At 40.5% G+C, this 15,479-nt stretch overlaps 1 protein-coding gene across 3 annotated transcripts; it reads right to left on the bottom strand.

Moving 5' to 3' along the window:
* Window positions 1-282: 282 nt before the first annotated feature.
* On the bottom strand, window positions 283-15,075 carry LOC125229178 (7-methylguanosine phosphate-specific 5'-nucleotidase). Of its 3 annotated transcripts, none has more exons than XM_048133969.1 (7): window positions 15,058-15,075; window positions 13,636-13,840; window positions 13,147-13,306; window positions 12,816-12,878; window positions 11,668-11,797; window positions 4,141-4,353; window positions 283-2,883 (listed from the first exon to the last, which is right to left on the bottom strand). In XM_048133969.1, exons 2-7 carry the CDS (start codon window positions 13,829-13,831, stop codon window positions 2,764-2,766), a joined length of 882 nt encoding a protein of 293 aa, XP_047989926.1. In that variant the 5' UTR covers window positions 13,832-13,840; window positions 15,058-15,075; the 3' UTR covers window positions 283-2,763. The 3 variants fall into 3 exon arrangements, with proteins under 3 accessions (XP_047989926.1, XP_047989925.1, XP_047989924.1); XM_048133968.1 differs by lacking the exon at window positions 15,058-15,075 and adding an exon at window positions 14,915-15,051; XM_048133967.1 differs by lacking the exon at window positions 15,058-15,075 and adding an exon at window positions 14,853-15,047.
* Window positions 15,076-15,479: the final 404 nt, after the last annotated feature.

Below are 15,479 nucleotides of genomic sequence, written 5' to 3'. Positions count from 1 at the left end.
ATAAGTCCTCACTTATTTATGCCGGTGACCGTACAGACGGACTGCATCCGGACTGCCGCACGCTAACAGCTTTCAAACAGTTGCAGTCTTTTTATACCTTTAGGGCTTAATTTATCTAATAGTTTTTAACTTGACGATATTAGTTCTTGTATTTAAAATGCATTTATGTTTTTGTGATAACGGTCTAAATTAAACCAGATGGCGCCACGCATGGCGGAGCCGCCACGATGACTTGGAAATACATATTGATGTGTTGTTTTTTAAAATAAAAATAACAAATTATTTAATATACCAGTTGTTTTATTCATCGTTTCATATTATCTCTATAATCTCGAGACGTCTTATCAATTTTTTTTCTACTATTATCACTAGATAAATTTCAATATATAATAACCTACATGTGCGACTTTTGGCTAATTACAAAACTATTGGACTTTTCAAGTCAATGTCTGAACAATTATTATGTGGTATTCCATGCATGGTCCTTATGCTTTATTTTCTGTGGGAATTTTAGATGAAATTACCCTCATTTATCTACCCTCGTGAGTACACGAAACATTAGTTTTGTTTTTTAATTTGGAACCTTTTGTTATTCAATAAAAGTTAAAAATAAATTTTTGAATCTACAAAAAATTGTACACGGGGAACCCCTGGAGGCTAAAAGCATAAGGACCCTTTGGGAATTGAACGGCACATACAGGAGACATTTTCAATATAATAAAAGAGAAATTATTCAATGAAAGCCACAAACTAGCATCGTATGTGAAAAGATAAATCGATACTACAACTTCAGAACTATGAGCAATAATAACGGTACAGTCAACCAATTTGATTCTTAGGTCTACTATGTTAGGCTGGTGTTAGTGTCACGTGGACCGACCGCGCGGAGCGATCCGCGGTATTTTACGGTCTAGTGGGCAAATACCTTTATATGAAGTTGATGTTGTGATCCGTCGTTATTAGGTATGGTTTAGTTATTTCATGTAAGTAGAAAAAGCGATGAGATTCTATAGTTAGTAGGGTATCTACTCGTAAGAATCAAATTGGTACAGCGCACAGAAAAGTGAGAGAGGAGTGTGAACTTCATAACAACAATGTGAATACACTGAATACTAAAATAATACATGGAAATTATTTGGATCCCTAAAAACAAGCCTAATCAACTGATACTAATCATAAAAAAAATATCAATCTTATTTTGTGACTATGCCGTAAGCTCAGTGGCCCACTTTTTGTCGGGTTGTAGCCATTGATCAAACTATATTTTACTCGTAGGAATAACGGAACAGGTTCTAAACTTTTTGTCCTAGAATCGTCTTGCATAAATTCATACAAAAAATTTTGTACACTTTTCAAAAACTTACACTATTTTTTTTTTAATAATACCATAAAATATCGACAATTTGATCAGAAAAATAAGTCAATACATTTCTCCATTCTGTGTATAGGAGTGTGTTTGGTGAAACAAATACCTACAATGTTGATGCAGTCCAAAACGCCAAATTATTAGGACGGTTATGGCAGGTGAATGTAACAATCAATAATTAGTTAATTACGTTCAGTATTCTTCATATTATAGAACAGAGGAAACACCGGCCCCATCTTTTGGTCTCTATTCAATAAGTAAATCCGGCAGATTCGAAAAAAAGTGTTTCGTACATAGACTTAAGATATTTCGTAGTATTTATGCTCACAATTTGAGTCTTGGCTGCATTGTTGCGCATTGTGTGTTACATATGATGTTATTATTGTAATAAAATATATACCAAACACACTTATGCTGAGTGAAATATTTCTAATCGGTTATCCAAGTATCACAAAAAAGCGATTTTATCTTTAGTGCAGTGCACTATGAAAATATTAGGTAGTATGCATCTTAACATGAGTTTGAGTATAGGCATGTTCTAAGTACATGACCCTACTGCACATTCAATCATAGTGTATATTATTATTATATAAATTAAAACGAAATGTTTCTAATATAATGAGGAACAACATTTGTACACAAAAATTGATAATAAAATATCTCTTACATATTTTTAACAAAAACAAAATAAAGATTAATCCCGTTTGTTCTAATACAATGGTAATTAATGTCAAAATAACAAATAGAGAACACACGGGAATAACGCCAAAAATGAATGGACAATAAAATATGCAACAATTATCTACTTCGACTAGGGAACTCGCTTGAGTTCTTTGAACAATAGAAGTCTGCTGCCTTAATCAAAAACTGTGTTTAAAAAATACAGCATCAGGGCCCATTTACACGTCGCGCGAACTAGCGATTTTAGTTACTAACAGCAACACCCTTAACTAACCATCGGTAGACTTTATGTCCTTGTAATAAGGATTACAAATGTACAGCTAACAGTGTTGCCGATGGTACATCGCGGAGTGTTGAGGTTACATGTTACTAACATAACAGCAACACCCTTAACTAACCATCGGTAGACTTTATGTCCTTGTAATAAGGATTACAAATGTACAGCTAAGTGTTGCCGATTGCCGATGGTACATCGCGGAGTGTTGAGGTTACATGTTACTAACAGCAACACCCTTAACTAACCATCGGTAGACTTTATGTCCGTGTAATAAGGATTACAAATGTACAGCTAACAGTGTTGCCGATGGTACATCGCGGAGTGTTGAGGTTACACACCGCACACAGCACACCAAGCAAATACCACAAAGTATCGAAACTCGCACGCGAGATAAATGGACCCTTACATTCCCTAGTCCCTCATCATCGTCATAACAAAATCACAGCAGGTGTTTCAGAATGGCGTTGACTAGATCGACGGAGTGCTCGTCGACGAGCACCACGTCGAAGTGCTTGAGGTAGTTGGGCAGGTTGTCGGTGCCGTGGCCCAGGAACCCGACCTGGAACAAGTTTCTCTGGTTATACTGAATATACTGATACGCTTTTAGGCGAGTTAACCCGTCGTCTGTGTCTGTCAAAAGATTTTCATAAAATAATTAACTTTGATATACATTTTTAAAGTCCAACGCCTTATGTTAGGATCCTTATCAAACACATACGAAGGGTTAATCATCGTCGTAATTAAACTTCGAATGCCGTAAAACGTAATCAAATTCTAGTATAGGCGCAACCGAGGCTATAAATCCAGGCGAACCCTCCTTCCTGTATAGTTCCTATATAGTTTTTTATCTTATTTTAGGCCAACCTCCGCTTACCCGAGCAAAAAAGAGGGGGCGGAAAGACCTGAACACTTTTTGTGGCGGCTGGCGGGAGGATGCACAAAGCCGCGACGAGTGGCGTAAAACAGGGGAGACTTTTGCTCAGCACTGGGCCACTAGATAGTTTGTGCAAGTAGGTAATATACCGGTTGTCCCTAAAACCAACGCCAAAATGAATATATGGGTGAATCAAGTTTTTCTTGTCTATTATTGCCATGGTTACGGTGTCCTGAGTCACAGTTGCATAGTTTAAGTACCATAATTTTGCATAAAACCAGCGTGACTCGGGGGACCGTAACCATGGCAATAACAGACAAGAATAGAATAAGGGTGAATCAACTTTTTCTTGTCTGTTATTGCCATGGTTACGGTCCCCCGAGTCACTCTAGTTTTATGAAAAATTATGCTACTGAAATTATGCAAGCATGCATGCAGTCCATGTTTGTAGGTGGCAAATTAAGAAAAAGGCTTGTTAACACCAGAAAAATGCATGTTTTCATAGTTTAAGTAGCATATATTTGCATAAAACCAGCGTGACTCAGGAGATCGTAACCATGGCAATAACAGACAAGAAAAAGTTGATTCACCCATAAACATTTATTCGCGAACACAGGCAAGACAAAATGTGAGTGTGTTTAGTAAAACGTCCCACTTTGTCGGTTACCATTAAGGCGAGATTTACTTGTATCTTTATATGAATAAACTGACAAAGCGGCTTTATAGCAATCGACAAAGTAGGACGTTTTCCCGTGCACACTCACAAATACACATTATGTGTATTATGATAATACCAACAAGACAGAAAGGAATGAAGTACCACGAAATGGCCTCATCTCAGCGTGTTGCTGGTGACTTCCAGCGCTGATCTTCCGATGAGACCAAGTTGAAGACCAAGAAAAAGTTGTTTCACCCACATATAACCCCTGTAGATGAGCTCACCTTGATGACCGTGTCGCAGTGGTCCATGCCCTCGGCCATGCCGGCGTCGCCGATGTTGTCCCCCATGAGCACGACGTTGTCCCGCTCCTTCACCAGCTCGTAGTACTCCGTGCCCTTGATCGCGGCCTCGTTCTTGTTGTACGTGTGGATCACTTCGCCCTTTATGCCGATTATGGCGTCGTTCTCGTCTGTCGACAGGAAATTTGAGACCACCTGCGAAGAAAGGACTTGGTAAAAACTAAAAGCTACGAAAAGAAAGGACATGCGCGGATCCAGGGGGGGTCATGGGGGTCATGACCCCCCCCTGGAGCCTAAGTTGGCCATACAAATAGACCACGTGACCTTCCCCTGGGGACAGGACCTCGAATCCCGGTAAGGGCATTTATTTGTGTGATGAGCACATATATTTGTTCCTGAGTCATGGATGTTTTCTATGTATATAAGTATGTATTTATCTATTTAAGTATGTATATCATCGCTTAGCACCCATAGTACAAGCTTTGCTTAGTTTGGGGTTAAGTTGATCTGTGTAAGGTGTCCCCAATATTTATTTATTATTATTATGTTTGTTCTTTACATATCTCGGGACCATGGGGTCCCGGACCTTTGTAAGGCATACGTGGGGCCGAAGCCAACAGCGCAGAGGCCCCTTAGAAAAGTTTAATCTAAATGTAATGTGACACAAACCAGCGATTATCCCTGTCCGCACTTTATTATTATTCTCTTTATTCATTTCAATTCTTAGGCTAGGCTTTTTTATAATATGATTATAAAAGTAAAATACAAAACTACATACAAAACAATACAAAATATATAAACACATTATAAAAAACCTAACCTAGGATGCCGCCAGCAGCGAGGCAGGGCCCAAGCTGCCGGTGGTTAGGGCTGCAGAGAGAGGAACCGTCGGACTATCCGCGCCGTGTCCAAGATCACCGCCTTCTGCATCTGACCTTTGATCCAACCACCTAGCGAGAGTCTCTCGAGATGTTGGTCGAGACTCTTCGCTATGAGACCGTTCGCTGAAACGACTATCGGGACAATGATCGTCGAATCAACATCCCACATGGTGGTTATCTCGTAAGCCAAGTCTAGGTACTTACTGGACTTGTCCTTCTCGGCTTTCACGAGATTCTCATCATGGGGGATGGTGATGTCGACGAGCACGGCCCGGCGTTGCGATCGGTCTATTATGACAATGTCAGGCTTATTGGCTACAATAGTCCTGTCAGTGATAATAGATCGATCCCAATAGAGCGTGGCACGACCATTTTCGAGAACTGGCGCAGGTAAGTACTTGTAGTACGGTACTTCGCAGTCCACAAGGCCGTATTGAAGAGCAAGTTGCTGGTGAATGATCCTGACTACGAGATTATGTACTCACCGTTAGCTATTAGATGAGAACAACCGGAGATGATATGCCTGAGTGACTCTCCGGGACGGCGGCATGCCCGACAAATGTCGACCGTACCGTCCCTCAGGATATATTTCCGGTAGTTGTTCGTCATCATAACTTCGTCCGCAATTGCACAGGCAAAACCCTCGGTTTCTCCGAAGAGGTCCCCGAATCGTAACCAGTTCACCGATGCGAGCAGATCTACATCGGGTCCCGTGAGGGCCTTGTAGAACCGCCCGTGTAGCTGCTTGCTCTCCCATACCGCCTTGCGGTCCGCAGTACTTAAGAGGGCATTCAACGAAAACGTCGTAATAATGTAAAATTGATAGTTTTAGTCGGCAAAATGCTACACTTTCCGTCATCTAAAAGACTTATTAAGTTCAGGATTCGATTAGGACATCTTCTTAACTTACATGTTGTGAGACTGGATTTTTAAAAACTAACTCACTTAATTAATTATGATTTTTTTTCTGGTGCATGTTTAGGAAAACCCGCGAAAAGTGCTGACTTAGTCCGTCTAATTTGTAAAATTTGGATAGTTTTGAATGCTTCAAGTGGTAAATTTGTATTATGTATATCCTGTATTACAATCTTCTGAGACTACTTCTTTGTTATAAGGCTTTAGAATAGAGTAAATGAGGATATGATGAATCCAATTTGTTTCAGAAATCACCTCAGAATAAGTGTCAATTTCTTCGAAAATTTACGTGTTTTTGAAGTAGTTTTAATATAAAAATAATCTGCAACGCTTACTTAAACAGATTTTATGCAAAAGTTTTCTATTAATTGCAATTTAATATTTTTGACGATTTTTTAAAAATGCCTCCTTATTACCGGTTACGCGCGCTTGCGATGTCAGTACCGCGGCAGAGCTTCTAGAGGCAGGACGTTTGCCAATCTGCTCCGCACGCGGCTCCACGATCGCGAAGTTATTTTGTCATTGTGTGCGGCACCCGCCGTGTCCAAAACAGCACTTGTGTGCGTGTTTGGCTGTACTGTTGCATGTATACTGCGACCGAAAACTTTGATCCTTGGGTTGACGACTTTGGTAACTAACTAATTAACTTGACTAATATTTTTAGTAAGTATTATTTATTATTGAATATCATTTTAGGTTACTGACTCGTCTCAACAAAATCTTTGACAATAGATGGTACTCAGGAGCTGATGATGAAGTCAGATGGTAGTCATGAGTTCTCATCAACCAGGTCTTGAAACCATTTCGTGTTTGGGCTCGTTTGATTTGCCTCAACAAGATCTTTGACAAGAGGTGATGGTACCCAGGATCTGATGATGAAGCCGGAAGGTAGTCATGAGTTCTCATCAACCAGGTCTTGAAACCATTTCGTGTTTGGGCTCGTTTGATTTGCCTCAACAAGATCTTTGACAAGAGGATCACCTCTTCCTCCTCCTTCAATCCTGGGTACCATCAGGTACCCAGGATCTGATGATGAAGCCGGGAGGTAGTCAACAGAATTCATCAACCAGGTCTTGAAACCACTCCGTGCTTGGGCTCGTTTGGTTCGTCTCAACAAGATCTTTGGCAAGAGATGGTACCCAGGATCTGATGATGAAGCTGGAAGGTAGTCAAGAGAATTCATCAACCAGGTCTTAAACCACTCCGTGTTTGGGCTCGTTTGGTTCGTCTCAACAAGATCTTTGACTCTTGTCCATCTCTTGATGGTACCCAGGATCTGATGGTGAAGCCGGAAGGTAGTCAAGAGTATTCAACAACCAGGTCTTGAAACTCTTCTGTGTTTGGGCTCGTTTGATTCGTCTCAACAAGATCTTTGACAAGAGATGGTACCCAGGATCTGATGATGAAGCTGGAAGGTAGTCAAAAGTATTCCACGACCAGGTCTTGAAACCACTTCGTGTTTGGGTTCGTTTGATTCGTCTCAACAAGATCTTTGACAAGAGATGGTAATCACTCTTTTATACTCTGGCGCATCCACTGTCTCAGTGTGTCAACAGTCAATTAAAGCAGGTAGGCGTAGCGTAGAGTTGTATTTCCTTACAAAAAACTAATACATAGATGTGGACCTTCCTGTGCTCCATGCAATTAAAACAACATAATATTTAAAAACCGGCCGAGAGCGTGTCGGGCCACGCTCAGTGTAGGGTTCCGTAGTTTTCCATATTTTTCAAAAACTACAGAACCTATCAAGTTCAAAACAGTTTTCCTAGAAAGTTTATAAAGTTCTACTTTTGTGATTTTTTAAATATATGGTTAAAAAGTTAGAGGGGACACACTTTTTTTTCCTTTAGGAGCGATTATTCCCGAAAATATTAATATTATCAAAAAACGATTTCAGTAATTCATTTTTAAATACCTATCCAACAATAAATAACACGTTAGGGTTAAAATGAAAAAAAAATCACTCCCTACTTTACGTGTAGGGGGGGGGGGGTACCCTAATAAAACATTTTTTCCACTTTTTATTTTTGCACTTTGTCGGCGTGACTGATATACATATTGGTACCAAATTTCAGCTCTCTAGTTCTAACGGTCACTGAGATTATCCGCGGGACGGACGGACGGAGGGACAGACAGACAGACATGGCGAAACTATAAGGGTTCCTAGTTGACTACGAAACCCTAAAAACACATTTTAAATATAAAAAAAACTACTTAAAATTAAAGAAAACCGATCTTAGTTCCATTATATATATGTAGGTACCTAGAAAACATCATCATCCTCTGCGTTTCCCGGCATTTGCCACGGCTCATGGGAGCCTGCGGTCCGCTTTGACAACTAATCCCAAGATTTGGCGTAGGCACTAGTTTTTACGAAAGCGACTGCCATCTGACCTTTCAACCCAAAGAGTAAACTAGACCTTATTGGAATTAGTCCGGTTTCCTCACGATGTTTTCCTTCACCGAAAAGAAGTAAGAACCTAGAAAACATATCATATACAAAATGAAATAAAACTAAGAAAACGGATTATATTCATTATACGCGATATAATCTGATTCCATAAATTTATTTCATGAGTAACTATCGCGGTGACAGAAGACAATATTATATACACAATTTATTATATTATAAAAGTTTTTTAATTTATTTCTTCTAAGGCTACACACGTTTTAATAGAAAAAACTGTAATAAGTTTAATAATTAAACTAAAAGGTCAAGTATTTATGCACGAAATCATGTATACAAATATGTAATATATATGGTGGTGTTTTTACGCAAGTATCAATAATGGTTAGTCCGCAACGCTACTGACGGCGTGGCGGTACCGACCATGAATGCTATCCCTTTCGCTCTAGCCGCACGTAAGGTTGGTTCGAAGAGGATCGCACGCTATGTCTGTACCGCAGGCTACAATCGTTATGCTTCTGGTTATAGTGTGCGTCTGCACACAGGCGCACGCCAGCGCCGCCGGCGTCGAAATGCGAGCAAGCAGATTTTTTGAAAGCGCTCTTAATACCACAGGTTTGCGCCAGTTCTGTTTCGCCAAGGAGAGCGGCGTGAGGTTTCCGTCCACTGCCACCACATCACGATGCATCCCACACTCGTTGTTAAGGAAGTAATTCCTGAGATTGTACACCTCACGGTTGTGGAGATCTTTGGCGTTTAGGAAGCCTCGACCTCCGCACTTCCGTGGGATGTACAATCTCATAACAGACGAGCGCGGGTGTAACATACGGTGTGTGGTAAGCAGTGAGCGGACCCTCCGATCCAGGGCGTCCAGCTCAGTCTGGGTCCACCGTAGTATGCCAAAGGAGTATGTGAGTAGAGGCATTACCCAGGCGTTAAAGGCGCGCACTTTGTTGCCTCCTGACAAAAGACTGTTAAGGACTTTTGTGAGCCGACTGAAAAAGCGCTCCTTCACCGACCGTCTAATGCCAACATCCTCAATACCCAACGACTGTGACATACCAAGGTACTTATAGGTTTCTGATTCAGAGATAGATCTGAACGACATCGTCTCAGAAAGTTGTAAATTTTCTGAATTTACAACCTCCCCCCGCTGTACATGCATAACCGCACACTTATCGACACCAAACTCCATTCTGATGGCGGTACTGAAAACTTCTGTGGTTTTCAATAGCACCATCAGTTCTTGGGTGTTCGGTGCAAATAGTTTGAGATCGTCCATGTACAGAAGGTGAGAGATGACTTCACACTCTCTCCGAAGCCAGCAACCTAGCCCAGAATCCTTCAGCAGCGTGCTGAGGGGATTCAGAGCCAGGCAGAACCATAATGGACTCAAACTGTCACCCTGGAATATTCCTCGCTCAATCCTTATGAAGTCCTGCGGGCCACGGGTCATCCCTGCCTCCTGGTTGATGAAGGACTGTGGTCCACTGCCTCATACATGCAGCCAGGAAGGATATTAAAGCTGCATCAAGTTTATACAGCTCCAATACCCTTCTCAGCCATGAATGAGGCACCGAATCATAGGCCTTCTTATAGTCAATCCAAGCGGCCGAGATGGCCCCCTTGTTCCGCCGAACTTGTTGGCAGATGGTCATGTCTATGAGGAGGAGCTCTTTAGTACCACGGGACCCAACCCTACATCCATTTTGAGCGGGAGCCAGAATGTTGTTAGCGACAATATGCGCGTTAATTTTTGCTCTCAAAATGGATGTAAGGAGCTTGTAGAGTGTAGGCAAGCACGTAATGGGTCTGTAGTTTTTTGCTTCCGTGGTACTACCGGACTTATAGAGCATGAAAGTAACAGGTGTTAGGGAAGGTGGGAGAGAACCAAGATCGAGGGCTTGTTGAAATTGCGTTGCCAACCGCGAATGCGAGCATCGAAACCATTTTAGCCAGAAGTTGTGTAATCCGTCCGGTCCAGGACTTTTCCAGTTCTGGGCCGTACGGATAGCACAACTTACGTCGTCGGGGCTGATGGTGATAGCCCCCATAGGTTCTATGTTCTCGCACTCGCGTTCGACAACGGTCATCCACTCACCCTCCGTGTGTTCGACGGGCACCGACCAGATGCTACGCCAGAAATCAGACATGGCAGTAGCATCCGGCAGCCGCACGTCAGACACACGAGGGTCGGTTTCCTCCCACCTTCGGTATACTTTCCTTTGGTCGCTTTGAAAAAGACGATTCTGCTGAAATCGGTCCACACGCTTTCTGTAGCGGCGAATACGGCTTGACCATGCATAGACTTTCTGCTTCAGGAAGTCGATGCGCTCTGTGACATTGGCCAAATAGTCGCGGGGCCTGATGTCCGTCCCCGCGAACGCCTGGTTCACAAAGCGCATTACTCGGGGGCGATTATTACCCCCTCTGAAGCAGATCAGCTTTGCAATGAGAGTCCTAAACGAGTTGATACGACACTCGATCCGTACTTTTTTTTTATTTTTTTTTTATTATAAATGGGCTTAATCTTGACCACAGACTAGCCAAAGGCAAAGACTGTACTTGCCATGCAGGGACACCTCCGACGGTCCTAGGTGCACGGTCAGCGTCCGGAAACTTGACTCGAGCAACACGGCACGCCGCGATGGCTCCGCAGTACATGATCGAGTGTGTATCATCTAGATCTTTAATTAACGTTTCGTTGTAGGTACATGTAGGTATTATGTATATAAGTAGCTGTTTATGTAAGTATATCTTATAGAGTATATGTGTAAGTTCATCCCCTCATTATAGTATTTAATGATAATAGTTTTAATTTGTAAATAGTGGAATAGAAAGTGATATCTGATTATTGTTTTCTGTCACGATGCCTGCACGTACCAAATGTTTCTTTTTAACCCAGTGGTTGACTGGTAGAGAATGCCTTAAGGCATTATGTCCACCATTTGTACTTATTTTTTTATGTGCAATAAAGAATAAATAAATAAATAAATCTTTACTAGTCCGTATATTATTATTATTATATTCACCTTTCTGCCAGGACTCGAACCTGCGACCTTTTGGAACACCGATCTAATCGCTCTGGGCAACTTCCTGACAGTCAGTCGGCCAGAGTGAATGCACCGGTGGTCCAAAAGGTCGCAGATTCGAGACCTGCAGGAGGAGTACGCCAAGCGCGGATCCAGCTTCGTGCCCAAGGGGGGTCACGTGGTAAAGGCCCAGGCTGGATCCGCGTATGGAGTACGCTCACCGCTTTCACCCCCCTCGCAAATGCTAATGTGTCAGGCCTCAAAGTATAAGTACCTTGACATTGGGTAGCAGCAGCTGCGAGGCCTGCAGCGCGGCCACCACGCTCTCGCCGAGCCCGGCCGAGAACACCAGCACCGGCACCCCGCGCTCCGAGCTCCACGCCAGCATGTCCTTCACTCCCAGCCTGAAACACGGTCAAATATACGTGTGTGAATCTTCTTCTTCTTTAAACCATGTTACCCCCTGCTGAGGTCTACACCCCATCTCGAATCATATTTCTCCATTTACAGTAATAATGAATTGTTTAGATGTGTAGTATAGTTTAAGATTTCTAGTTTGTGGCAATAAACTTTTTTTATCTTAATACATTTAGGGCCGCTTCGCAGTTCGCACGCCGTCTAAAGCCTGATTTAGACAGCGTGCGAACTCGCATGCGATTTTAGTTACATTGCGGGCTGTTGAGGTTACATACAGTTTTGCACACTGCACAGCCACCAAATACCGCAATGTAATAAAACTCGTATGCGAGTTGTAGTATCGTCTAAATGGGCCCCTAATCAGGCCTTAGGATAATAAAGTGCTGTATTGTCTTGCTTGCCATTGCTAATAGTAAATAATTTAGATATGGAACCTAATGTATTAGGAGCCTCGTCTGCCAACAAACCATACTCTGGTTTGGCAGAAGTTATAATTTAGTTTTAGGTTTGAATAAACATTTATTTTATTTCATTTACATTTACTAGGTACGGTCTTGGGCAGCTTCGGTAGCTTTTTTTGTTGCTGTGTAATACCTATGTACTGTATTGTTTTCTGTATTGAGGAGTTTTGTAGAGAGAAACTTGGCAATGCCAAGACTGCCTGACCAATGCCTTCAAGGTGAGACGCCAAGGTACATTTCTTGCGCAAGCAGTTTAGTAGGTAGCAAATTATTTAGAGCAGTTACTTTCCAAGGTGAGGGACTTCTTATCATAAATAAATACACAAAAATACCTACTGATAACACATAGCAGTTAATTTACTTTAATTTGAAACCTGTTCCTGCATTCCTCAACCAATTTAAAATTTTAAGTTTTCTTCGTGGCATTCGATTTCACATAATTTCAATTCAACAGTAAAAACTTACTCCTACTTACATACCTGAGAAAGTGGAGAAATTATGAAATAAAATAGGTACATTTATAATAAAAAATAAAGTAACCCACCTAAAGCAATTTCTCATCTTATTCCCGCTTTCGATAAGTTCATCTCGCGGCAACTTGACTCCTCTGAAACAGAATTACGTAAAATAATTATTTTACTACTCGTTTAATCGTAAGTCAGATGTCGAAAGAACGACTTCTTGTCTCTTTTTCGCACTTGTGTATCCTAGGGGCAAAACTTCGACTTCATTTGTATATTTTTTGTAATATTTTTCGTATGGGGTTATACAGTTTTACTGTTTTATATTATATAAGTAGTGTACACGTACAGTGTACAGACAGTCCAAAAATATTTATAATATTATTTTGTCTATGATACGACACATTAACTTACTTGAGTATGTCATGAGCCGCATGATACCAATTAACCATATGCTTAATCTTCTCTTCAACCTTCATGTGGGGGTCGGCTTCGATAGGTTTATAGATGCCCGACAGCCTTGTATCTTCATCTTTATAGTACTGGGGAATGGACGGGCATTCCCGAAACATACCTGGAATTATGTACATAAATTTACATTAGACGTCAAACTTACATATAAATTACGTTATTACATATGTCTCTGTCAGAGAAATCCTCCATCCATCATCCAGTCTGGTTATCCTCTGATAATCGCCAAGGCTTGACTCCCTGATGCACCAGCCACCAGCAATGTGTTGGCAGTAACTCAAGGTGTCAGGGGATTTTTACTCATGGGTGTGTGCTATGTACAGAGTAAATCCTCCTAGATGATCTGAGCTACACTCTATTGGTTTGTGAAAACTATAAATGAGTAGCTTGCTCTTGTTATGAAAACTATACAAATAGTAAATAAAAAGTTACCAAAGCTGGTGAGCACAACAGATCCATCGTCCATCTTGTGGCGAGTGAGAGTGTGGTCAAAGTCCGTCACAATTTGCAGCTTCTTATGCCCACCGCTGATAAGTTTGTTGATCTTCTCAATCAGCAGAGGTTTGTTGCCAATATGTACATTTGACCGTGTCAACTCGGCTATGTCAGATATATCTAGTAGCTTCATGTTTGACAACTGTAAGTAAAAAAAAACACTATTGCTATTATTTACTTAATATTTAATTCATTATGGTGCTCAATAGTAAATTTAATTCAGTCAAAGTTCAAATATGTTTTTTATTAACTACTTAGCTATCACCAGTAATTTCAGGTCTATAGATTTTACTGATGGAATGGAATTCTGCATTACAGCAAAAAAAAAAATAGCAGTTGGGAGGGACAAAACACATTCTACAAAATTTCAAGTCAAAAAAATATTTGTTTTTGATACAAATTTCAATATTTTGCCTTTTTCAATAGTTTTGTGTGTAACTTAGATTCATGATAAAGTTTAATAAACAATAATTGACTTGTGCTCAAGTGTGAAAATTACAGCTGCTTGTTCTGTATGTAGTTATTAATTAGAGTTAATAATTACAAAACTTAATAACTAATTAAACTTGGCAATTAGCAGGTAGGTAGGCATTATGACTAGATCTAAAATTTGGCATAGATGTCTATATGATAAATAAGCTTGTTGATACTATTTTTTATACAATAATGGACATTTAATATTTAAAATTATTCAGGATTATTTTTGTGCTTATATCAAATCACTCCATTATAATACACAAAACAAATCCATTCTACACCAAAATGATATCATACAGGCCCTAGGGTACTTAATACTAGGGCCTGTATGATATCATTTTGGTGTTAATGATTATCTTATCACCAAGTAAGAAAATGTAAAATATTATATGTCTACTATATTTAATTATTTTCCACTCCAAAGCCTGGGGGAGATAGATTTTCTATAGTACTTGGAAGTGGTCACTGGAGAATTTTTTTAAATAATATTTTCTGATATTTGTGAGATCTAATTGAGGCATTACTATGAGCTATGTTGAATCATGAAAACAAATGAATTTTACAATACCATTTTAAAACAAATACTAGATACTGCTTAGGGAGACACTATTTACTACTTAATATCTATTTGACGAAGTGACGGATTGATGATCATCTAAGAAAGGTTTTTTACTCACAAAAACAATTTCAATCTTGTAACAAAATTATAATTCCGAATTCAAGGTCTTTATTATACTACCTTAAAAATGCTATTGCAAGCACTTAAAACTTTAAGTAAAATATGTCGTCTAATTTTTACAAAAATTAACTGCACTTTTATTACAAAATTCACTAATAATAGAATATCAGAGAAATATAAAATAGTTGAATATAGTGTGTCACCGTATTCAGCAAACTGAGTACTGACAGGACAGGAGTGACAGGACAGGCACTGACAGTACACTGACAAAAGGCGCATATGGGACACATCATAGACACACATTCTATTAAGCTAGGAACATACTACGCGGACGTCCGTCGTAAAACGACCGCGACCGCGACCTATCAGTGTGCACGGAACAAAACATCCAGAGAGCCAGATTTCGATCGGACGTCCGTGCGCTCAAGGCCACGTCCGCGTCCGTCGACCGATAGTTTGCACGGTTATGTGTATTTCCATTGTCCAGATTCCCGTCCGCGGTCGATTTACGACGGACGTCCGCGTAGTGTGTTCCTAGCTTTATCTTTGGGACACATGACAGCAGAGGGCTAAATAGATCCATCCGCTGCAACGCGACCAAATTTGCACCACAGAATTACAGTTA

The sequence above is a fragment of the Leguminivora glycinivorella genome, chromosome 8 (genome assembly GCF_023078275.1).
Source record: "Leguminivora glycinivorella isolate SPB_JAAS2020 chromosome 8, LegGlyc_1.1, whole genome shotgun sequence".
Classification (NCBI taxonomy): domain Eukaryota; kingdom Metazoa; phylum Arthropoda; class Insecta; order Lepidoptera; family Tortricidae; genus Leguminivora; species Leguminivora glycinivorella.
Note: the sequence above shows the minus strand (reverse complement) of the source record. Positions and strands in the feature narration are given on the sequence as shown.